General features: G+C 39.2%; 1 protein-coding gene across 1 annotated transcript in view; it reads right to left on the minus strand.

Moving 5' to 3' along the window:
• The window catches only part of LOC139149034 (neuroendocrine convertase 2-like), a 28538-nt gene extending 17674 nt beyond the window's left edge, over positions 1 to 10864 (minus strand). Inside the window, 2 exon segments of the mRNA XM_070720531.1 lie at positions 2068 to 2172; positions 10480 to 10864. Coding sequence (XP_070576632.1) covers positions 2068 to 2172; positions 10480 to 10656 — 282 coding nt within the window. The 5' untranslated portion in view covers positions 10657 to 10864.
• Positions 10865 to 11200: the final 336 nt, after the last annotated feature.

An 11200-nucleotide genomic window follows, 5' to 3' on the forward strand; every position in this document is an offset into this window, starting at 1 on the left:
TTGAATTATCACTGCATACCATGCATCTATCGATCCGATGACCCGGTGCAACGCTATATGTTTAGGTGTACTTTGGGCTGTAACTTAAGAGCAAACGCTTTCAACAACCTGATCCCAAAGGTTACATGCAAAGCGCCAACAGGAACATAAAACAAGCAAACAGCGATCGAGTTTGTTCCTCTGATAACATAAAAGAATTTTGAGGTTCAAATAATTTCAGAGCTTATTACTTTCTTTCATAGGACATGATATTATATGACGAAACTTTGACAGTGACCTAGTGTACCAAAGCAAGAGTAATTGTGAATGCCGCTATTAATGGTGAAAGTTGTAGTGATGATGATGATAATGATGATGATGATATTGCTGTTGTTGTTGTTGCTGCTGCTGCTGATGATGATGATGGTAATGACGATGATGTTAAAGATGACGAAGATTATGGTGACATTTAAAAGCATACAAAGGCTTGCTCAATGAAATTACCTTACCATCTCAGATAAGGCAGACGCGAGGGGAAGAAATTTAAAAGAGTAAAAACAGGTGTAGACATTTCCTTGAGGAGCAATTAATCCGACGTTATTTCAATGAATAATAATAATGCATTGTGGCCAGACAGCCAACTGACAGTTTGCTAAACAGATATTTTAAACATTAAAGTCACATATTTATTGGCTTTGTAAACTGTGCCAATGCAGTCTCTCGATTATCCAAGATTCGTGTAAAATAGTTCTGTCCTTCTTCCGATTAATAAATGTGTGTCTCGAGAATATACCTGGATGTACATTCAAAATGGTCGAGGGTAATGATGAAACCAAGAAGAAATTTATAAAATCAAGACCATAATTGTTTCCGGACTCTGTCATAATTTAAATCTCACCGTGAACATTTTGGATACATTTTGCGGATTTTGGCTCTATAGGGACCATGTTGATCATGCTCTTCTGATCGCCCAAAAAATTTGCTTAGTTACTTACGGCAGAAACACATGCTTTATCTGACAGGCACATGGTTACACTCAGTAAATCCAATGTAACATGATCAAAATAACCAATCGGTGTGACATGCTTATAAAATACTATATTCTTTGTGTCTCTGTCTTTTAAATCCATGCAGGATTTGTAACAAGACGGTGATAACTCAGCGGAGGATAGCCTTCGTGAGCGATTACCGTTTAAACTGATATTGTCTCAGGTTCATTCATAGTCAACGGAAATTCAGGATGACATGCGGCTCATACCCGTCAATACAATATCAATTAGCATTATTGCGGCGTTCCATTTGTATTTGAAGTTAGAAGAGCCGTCAGACTATTATTAAGAACAAATTTAAGAGATGGTTGTCATTAAACGCTGTTTAATCATATAAAATTATGACGTCAATCTTAATTCAAATATGTGATCATAAGAATCACAGAATGAAAGTTATCTGAACGACATAAGCGGTTATTACGTGCGCGAGTGCACGCCATTTTAGTCTTTTATATAAAGTTCAGAAATATTTTAAATAAATATCGCTTCAACGTTATATTTTCCTCGGTGGGCGTACTTGTGACCTTACCACTGTCGTGTTATCAGAAATATAGAAACTAAATATGAAAACTGTGACTCAGACAATAATAGATAAATAAATAAATAAATAAATAAATAAATAAATAAATAAATAAATAAATAAATAAATAAAATACATGTTTCCTTTGATAATGCATCTTTAGGCTTTTCTCCTTTGTAAACCTTACATTCAGTAGATACTGCATTGCGACTATTGCATCATGCAGTGACAGACCTTGAGGTCACAAGGCTCTATCGTCTTAGCCGATCACTCTGGATCCCACTTATTGTGTGGGGTCAGGGGTCAGAGAGAGAGAGAGAGAGAGAGAGAGAGAGAGAGAGAGAGAGAGAGAGAGAGAGAGAGAGAGAGAGAGAGAGAGAGAGAGAGAGAGAGAGAGAGAGAGAGAGTGTGTTTATTGGATATCAGTTTTCTCCTTGATTTCTTTGAATGTCGTAGTCGGTGACAAACTCGTCAGATTTCGCCTCAGGGATGAACACACATAGAAACAAGTAGACTTACCGATGGATCAGATTCTAGTGCACTGATGTAGTCTACACTTCGTTTTCTACGGTGATGTGGAATCTTTTCATGAACAAAATGATGAAGATATGGCAGATCACGAATCTGAAACAAAATTGAAACACAAATATTGAATAACTTTGCTAATTTCAGTAATTTGCTCGAAATAGAGAGTGTCATTCGAGGAAGATTAATTCTCTTGGCCAGAACAAACCCCGCTTTTACCTCTCTTTGCATGGGTGTAAATTGGAAGTCGTGACGGCACTCGCGTCCGTTAGTATAGCTTTTAGCGTGATGCACGCATAATCCCCGATCGCCGCGCGAGTGCTCTTATGCGTTCATAGTGTAAGTAAGGTGTACATTCAACAACCTCCATTTGTGAAAATAACCTTCATTCAGTGAATAACACAATCGTCTTTGTATAATTCATTTTCCTTACGCATTAGAATTATCCAGAGAAAAACGAGGGGAAGTGTGTAATATACTCGGAACACTGAAAAGATGTTATATTCCTCTGTTTTACTGTTCTACACCAAATTTTATCATGGCTTGTAATCTACTCAGCGCGTCAAAGACATCTTGTGATGAAGGTACAACAATGAAGATGTTTGTTCGCACTTATTTATTTGCGCAGCCTTCTATGCTCCAAATAGTCTGATTACATTTACCGTGTTCTTCAGTGTCTACACTGTTATGTTTGATTGACGGGCGCTCCAAGGCGACGTTACGTCGCGATGTTTAATGGCCGGACCTGGCTCGACCCATCGAACCTGTACATGGGGAAAGCTTCCGTGACATCAGGATATTAATCATGTGTTATCTCCAGCCTACACCTCCATTGCATCAACGTGAGACCCTCCCACACAGACGGGATGTGAGGCGGCATAAAACTGACGCAACGTTGTCGGCGGCGATGAGCTCGGGAAACAACGGTGAAATGCATTTCTTTGATTTGTTAAATTGTGTTTGATGTTTTAAACTACAAGCTGCAACTTACAGTTCATTAATTTGCGATCAGGGAAGCACGGCTGGTGAGTGATTCTGAATAAACGCCGTGGAGTAAAACGACGGAGAAAAATGATCTACGTTATACGGGCGATGTCAAAAATTCTTGACGGCGAAAGGTTGCCCTTACGCTCGTGTCATTCAATTACGGAATGAGCTAACCCGGTTACCCTAACAACGGTCAACAGAATGGCAAAATTAATATCTTTTAGCTAATGGGGAACTAACTAATGAGATAGACAGACCGTACCAGTTCTGTCCGTTGAATGAGTAATGAAAAATATGATGGGTTTATTGTTAACGCGCACACACAAATCTATTCCGTGTGATTAGGTGAATGTGTTCCGAAGACATTGTCACACTGTGGAAAGGAGTAAAGCAGCGACACTGATTGAAGTCGACCATTAAATTCGTGTTCTTCGCATCTCTAAACATCAAGTGGGTACGTAGATACGCCTCGCGTCAATCCTCCACAAATAAACCATTATCTGTACTACTCTGGGCAACTTCGCATCGTCTGAGTGAATTCACATTTTGCGAACTGCCGGCGATTTGATCGCTTGTCTCGTCACATGACGTCTTAATGATGCCTATGATCAGTGCAGGTCTGTCCAGGTTTCATTCACTTTCGACCAAATGGTTTTGATCACTTTCAGGCCCTTTTCAAATTTGTATAAGCGAATCGAATTGAAGGCTTGTTCCCATAACTCTGATTAGGTTGAAATACGTTTGTCTGGAACAACCCTTGCAGGAAAATAGGTACTTCGCCTCGATTTTGAAAAACACCAGAAGCCAAAAAAGAGTGAATGCATATGCAGGCAATATTAAATCTAAAGTCCCTCTTGAATTATTCAGTGCCACTCATTAGAAACAAACTACCTGGCCGATGTTTTAGAAAGTTGTGCAAGTAGCCATGCGTATACAGTAAGGATATTTTTCAATATCTTTAATTGAAATCATGAATGACAACGGAAAGTCCCACTTTATAAGCTTAATAAGGCCAGTTGTAGTCTGTACTGTGACATCAAGAGGAACTTAAATGAGATTGATCAATAAATTAAAATCAGCATTTTGCCGGAATCAGATTCCTGTATCGAAAACAGTGTAATTCCATATCGGATAAGGTGAAATTTAAGTTTCAAAAGGGAGGAGGAATGAAATAAACTGAAAATATTTACATTCTATTCTTCTTAACAAACCACGGAAATTAGACTAATGTCAAATAAAAACGGTGATCGATTTACGTCTTATCGCATACTAATTTTGCTTTCTTTTCATTCAGTTCTGTAATTTTAGACTAGTCCGTCCGTCCGAATAACCCAATGCCCCAAATTTACTGCGACTCAAAGGACACATTCTACACGTCACATTGATTTGATAAATCAAGGATGCAACGCACTTCCTCATACGTTTAATCTAACGAATCGTGAACTGATACATCGCCAGAGATTTCAGTTCCTGCCGTCAGTCAAATTGTGCCGGGTCATCCTTTTAGTAAACTGATAATGATTTTTTGAACACAAACGTTGACCATGTTAGCTTTCTCGGGCGAAACTAACATAAATTCATTGTTTGGATATTTCTGTAACATTGACGAAAATCGAATCTTTTCTTTTCCGAGAAAACTCAATTTACCGCACAAAATGAGTTATCGATCACATTTCCGCTGTGCTCGAGTTCAGTAGGAATGACGGGAGAATCTTTGCAGGATCGGGAACAGGGTAAGAGTAAATTACGGCTGAGTTACATGGTAAAGGTGTGAAATAGCATGAAGGAATTGTTCAAATCTGTAGAGATTTGAGAAGAGAGTATTTGTGTTATCAGATCATCTCAATTCTCCCACATCAGGTTCAGAGTTGTAAATTAACTTACAGAGTACTAATCAGCCAAAGTTTAGAACAAAAAATTATCGGTAGGTCAGGATGATTTTCCTTCCCTTTTCTCTCCATTTGTCGATTTCAAGAACAAACGTTTGCACCTAGGATTCATGCACAGGTGATTCATCAATGAAATGGATGTTGGCTGAGAAGTGTATCCGGGAGACACATAAGCGTTGGTTTTAGGGAAAGGGAACCTTTCAATTCGTAACTTGAAAGTGCTGAGTCACATAGAGGCAGATTAACTGCTATCATAGACCCATGCTGCTATGCACTGCGGTATGGGACTTTCTTCACAGATACCATGTCTATGAAAAATACAAGCATTTCATCATCACTACTTAGTGTACGAAACGAGCGTTCCATGAACAACTGACACGACCCATGTCTGGTCCAATTTGTATTCCTCCAATTTTTGATGACTGAGCGGATGTAAATATACCCAGCATCATTCTAAAGGTGTCGTGAATTATTTGGACAAAAACATCAACTTTTACTCCATAACCCACCCTCCCCTCCCCGATGAAATTTTTGGACCTACTTCTGACAAACAACTAAATAACGGACACTCATTTGTGGTTTTCTCTGGCTGATTGAGCTATGACTGTTTTCGATACATCGAGTTTCATGATGACGGGAAGTATCGAGGACAATTTCTCAAGATTTCAGGTATGCCAATGTTTCATCTTCTTTTCAGGTAGCTTAACTGGTAATCAATTTGCCGCAAAATTGAGCACAATTTTCGAAGTAAAGAGCGATCCCATGTCAATATCAAACGAAATAAACGATAGGAATGGGAGATTTCTGATATTGAAAGGTCCCCAGGTGAATTTCGCGATTGCGCCTACACCAATAAGTATACCCCGAAAATAGAGCTATTACTCCATACTTGCATGTCCTAATTGCGGAGAATGGACGTTTTTATAGAAGGCTTGTCACTATGCAAAATACGGCTGAGTTAAGGGAGCCATATCTTACCCCGAGAGATAAAGAAGAGCAATATTTCTATCATATTAAGAATTCTCATGCGATTCTGCCCCATTAACAAAATAACAAATGGAAAATAATTTCCTGGAAAATTATCGTTCATCAATTTTGTTGCAATCTGTAAGACATTAGACCATAGATACATGATCGATGATGCTCCTCATCTCCTAAAAAACACGTTGGTCGTTACACTTCGGTGTCCCATCAGAGAAGTGGAGACAGTTGTTTCTGATAAAATCCGAGAACACGTCATAACATGGAATTATTGTTCGATGCAGAGTTGCCGTGATGAGATACATATCTCGGTTTAATGATGTGACAGTGACGGGCATCTTGTCACCCTCTCAGCCGACTCCTCACTTCACACTTTACTCTGTTTTCAAACTGATGGACACTGTGTCTCCCATTTCGATGCTGCTTAGCCTTTATCCTTTCACTAACAGAACCATTTCTAACTGTTCCCTTATGCACGACGCCGTTTCTCTTTTATTTGAAACTTCAACCGTATCTATCCGTCAACTATATTCCTTCAAGTGAGTTCTGTATCGTAAGAAAACTCTTATATAATTTCCTAATATCTGATATTTGACGACATTGGGGGATGTGCCATTCATTTGTTGTATTGTACGTACAGAGAATAAACTTACTAACTTTCAATTCATCAATCTATGTTGTCTTTCTCTCCCTTTTACAAGACACATGACTCATTCATCATACATTGAATCCATCACTATTCTCTTTTCTACAGAGAAATATGAGGCCACAATACATCAATGGTTGCAGCGTGACACGTTAGAATGTAAGGAGATAGCTCTGTTGAAATTGTAATGCTCACAGTACACGAGATTCTTTTGTATGTGTACCCTGTAATGCTCAAGATATACAATTATCGCCTATATTCAACATTGAGTATCATCAGAGAATCAATGTTAAGTTTCACAGTTTTTTTGTGCCATCGTGCAAACGTTTTGTGTACTTCATCTTGCAAAGCATGTTGAGGATTTTACAATGGCTTTATTCTGGCCAGTTTAACTCAAACGGCGTAGACGCTGTTTGACCGACGGAATCAGACTAGATCACCCCAATTTCTCTGCGTTACTGCCTCCAGTATCATCGCAAACTTTTAATCAAATAAAGTAGTGTACTTGCCGATTAGATCGAGGCAAACTCGATTTGCGTCATCGCTGGGCGTTACCAATGAATCTCAACGATGCCGATGTTCAGTAGGGCTACATTACATGCAAAATATCGACCAGATAAAGTATAATTCTGTTGTCCGCAAGGATATACCACAGGTCTCTTGTTGCTGATTGCATTTTTTCCAAGTGAGTTGTGGGTTAATCTTTTAAACGACTTCAAACTTATTCGAGATGGTCTGATTTCCAAAAGTTTATGAATATCAGAATGACGACCCCTGGGAAGCGATTTACCCCCATAGCTACATCAAAGTTTGCCATCACAGAGCCCGATGATTGTGTCTTTGGCGAAAAAATAGAATTTGATTAAAGTTTGGCAAAAATATAACGGCAATACCAAGTGAATATATTTGTTTGTAGACGGACCGTTGAATTGTTAAATTTGAGTTGGAAGGCTTTATTTCTTGGTTTTGACGTCAGACTAAGGATAAAAATGGTGCAGTGGGGTGCTTGACAGAGATTAATGGCGCTTATGGGCTGCCCATCAAATGCAAAGTAGATCGCGGATTAGCTTGTTCGCTGATTCACAAAATTTACCCTTGTTTGCAGCTTTTGCAGACGTTGATACATCTGAAGAGTCGATCTACAGACTGTAGACGGTCTATAGTCGTTGATCAGTGGGTGCAAACCTGCCGATTGGCTGCCATCAGGACTGTCTGCATTGCATCTTTAGTTCCACCTCGGAATACAACAAATTGTTATTACCTTCAAAGTTTGCCTCAGGTGTAATCTGGATTCTGTCCGAAATTGCCGTGAAGGGGCTTGTTTCGTGGAGTATACAGTCCGACTCTGTCTGACGTCTTCAAAGGTTCAAGAACCTTCAAGCACAGTCACTTGTGATCGGTCTATTCCACTCGGCGTCTATGCCCCCATAGACGTGAGGCAGGCATATGTTCACACGTCTATGGGGGCATAGACGCCGAGCGGAATAGACCGATCACAAGTGACTGTGCCTTCAAGTGTATATCTCTCGTCATTTCAAGAAAACAAATGCCGCCGAGCTAATGTCATGGCCAACGCTGAAAAGCGTTGTAACAACGATTATTCGTGGATTAGATTACGATTTAGATTCGCGGATGGATTTTGCTTTGTTGTCTCTCTACTCTAGCTTGATATCCTGACTAGCTTCTCTTGAAAATTAAAAAGATCCATGTTCTTTCATCCACATTAAATTTTCTATAAAACTCATCATGGCTAAGGTGTCTTTGTCACGGTTTTATCTAAATTGTAGATTTACATACGACCATCTTTCGGTACCTCCATGATACGACGTTCTGCAGATCTGACCAGGCACATCTCAGCTGATTGCATGCGTTTACGTGCGTGCGTACGCATTGTATGTGAGTCGGTGCATTGATTAAGATAGGTCAAATGTCAAAATCACTTAGTTTGGCAGGCGTCGTCATGTATCGGTCGAATTAATATTTTGTTTCTGGACTAAACAACTACTATTGGCAGTTTCGACTGAATTCTGAATTTTGTTCATTCACGAAAAATCCAAATGGAGGGCTTGACATTTCATCTACGTGTTTTTGCGTTATTTTAAATCAACTTGGCTATTCCTACAGTCTTGCGGTGACCATTGATTATATCTCGCCTATTAGACAAAATTTGTCGCGAAAAAAAAGAAATAGAAATGCTATGATTGTCTCGGTCACTGTTCTCGATGTCATAACGTCACCTTCAGAACGAGAGTGGGCCTTGATTTGTTTACGTTTCACCTCAATATTGATATTCACCCGCAGTTGACAGTAATTGATGACGTCATAAGACCTACGCCCCCCAGGTTGGATACCGGAGTCGTTCTGATCTGAAGCACTATACAGTCGAGCTGTTGCTGAATTTTCGTTCCATTTCTGCGATTTAAGCGCAAGAGTTTTGAAAAAGAAACGACGATTGACAACATTAATTTTTCCTGTAGGAATCGTTTCGACTTAGATCGGGGCACTGAGATATTTTAGTCCATAAGGTTTTGGCCATAGATTGCAGTACAATTTGTTCTTCGTGAGTCAAAGTAGGAATATATTGACAGGCTTTTCGGTCATTTCGGATATTTCCATATTACGGAGTTGTGTAAAGAAAAATTGTATTAATCAGTTGTTTTCGTACCATTGCCGTTGCTTAAGTTCCTCTAGGTTGCATACAAATTAAAGTAAAAAATATGTGAACAACACGTACAGGGCTTTTGTAGGAAATATGGCTGGGCGTCAAAATTGCAAGATAAAGGGTGTAAAAATTTCCCACGTCAACTTAGTGACGAATATATTGTCAATAAATTAATGACTGAGTGGAACTGAACGGCACTTGTAGTTTAATTTTTATGAAGAGGCCCATTGATCTGTACAGGTGTTCGTAGAACACATTCAGTACGGTCTCAGTTGTAAGGTGCTCGTAACCGAAGGCCCGTTCAAGGCGCCACTGCGAGATTTAATCATACCCTTCGGCTGTGGTACACCTTCGGAAAATCATAACAGATATCAAATGAAATTTCGTCGAAAGCATATCAGATTCCGTGGTTTTTCAGTATAATTTACTTTATTTAAGAATAAGAAGAATATACACTATTTATCACTTATTCTATATTTCCAGGAAATACATGATATTAAGAAAAGGCTGTTCGTTGTAAACGTCTTGCCGAAGAGCATCGATACGGATTCGAAACATCGGGTCAAAGAAAACAGAGGTCTTACTTAACGCAGCGTACACGGGAATACGTTCGTATCGGAACGATTGCCCCTGTCACATCTTCTAATCGAACTGTTTTACTAAACGCAGGGTTTGGCGTTTCTGATGTGTATCGATTGGGAAAGCAGCCTGACGTTCAACAAAAACATCTGTACGGCCCTGACTTCATCTCTATACTAACACTGTTTCAACCAAGAACCAACACGTCATTTTTTTAGAAGACACTTCACAGTAAGAGGAAGAGCTCTCGTTTGTATCTACGTTCACAGGTACAATGGCACGCTGATGCAATGGTGTATTCCATTATTTTCAAAGCCATCCTGGGTCTAAATTGAGCGAGCTTTCTGCTATTACCCACGTTGGCCGCCATACTCTAGTCGTAATTTCATTGATAGTATCCTAATTACCATGTATCATTGTCTTACGGATAAAAGACAATGACATTATCGTAGAGAATTGAGTGACACACTTTATTAATAATCTTCAGCATGCATATTGACTTCTGTTTATTTCCCATACGCATCGACTAGCGATGTCCATAGACTAAAAACGTCTCCAAGTATTTTTCCTCAACAATGTGTGACATAATTTGTCACTGAGAATTGGAATAGATATTAAAATTATTGAACTATGATAATATGACATAATGAAATTTCTCTTACCGATCTTTTGTATATAAATCCATTTCTGGCAGCTATTTCTCTTGGGTCTTCGTCCACGCCATGTTTCAACTCCACTACGAAATCATTCTGATATATTTTTGAAGCGTAGATGATGTTAACCAAGCAGGCAGTTAAACAAACCAGTATGTAGACTGGCCATTTTAAAGATAAAACCATCGTCCGTCGACCAAGAGGTAGGCAAATTCGTTGTCGGCTGAGCGCTGAAAACAAAAAAGGAACGCCAAATCTTCCTCAGCTACTCATCTGTTGTAATTGTAGTGTATAATATCAGAATAGATCGTCAAAAACCTTAACAGCGTAGCAATTCCTCCCTTCTTTACTGCTCTCTCGTTGACGTCTTTTCCTTGAGTGACTCACCAAGAAATACATGAATTATTAATTTATCAGAGAAAAATGTTAATGCTCATAATGTATGCAGGTAGTCGCGCTCGTACAATATCCGCTCTAAATGGATTCGCAAGGCACAAATTTGCATAATAATACGAATGTTATGAACATTGCGAGACGTCACTAGGCGCCATTTACATATGGCGGTCGATTATTTTTAGATGGAATTGCCAAGGACTCTTCATATGTTGTTTGATCAGGCGGAATTTGGTGGATAGATAATTGCAATAAATCGAAATGACCATTGGAAACAAGAGCGGTGATCTTTATGATGAATTTGGCAAATATAACTTCTGTCAGAATTCCGTTTCAG

The sequence above is a fragment of the Ptychodera flava genome, chromosome 14, assembly GCF_041260155.1.
Source record: "Ptychodera flava strain L36383 chromosome 14, AS_Pfla_20210202, whole genome shotgun sequence".
Classification (NCBI taxonomy): domain Eukaryota; kingdom Metazoa; phylum Hemichordata; class Enteropneusta; family Ptychoderidae; genus Ptychodera; species Ptychodera flava.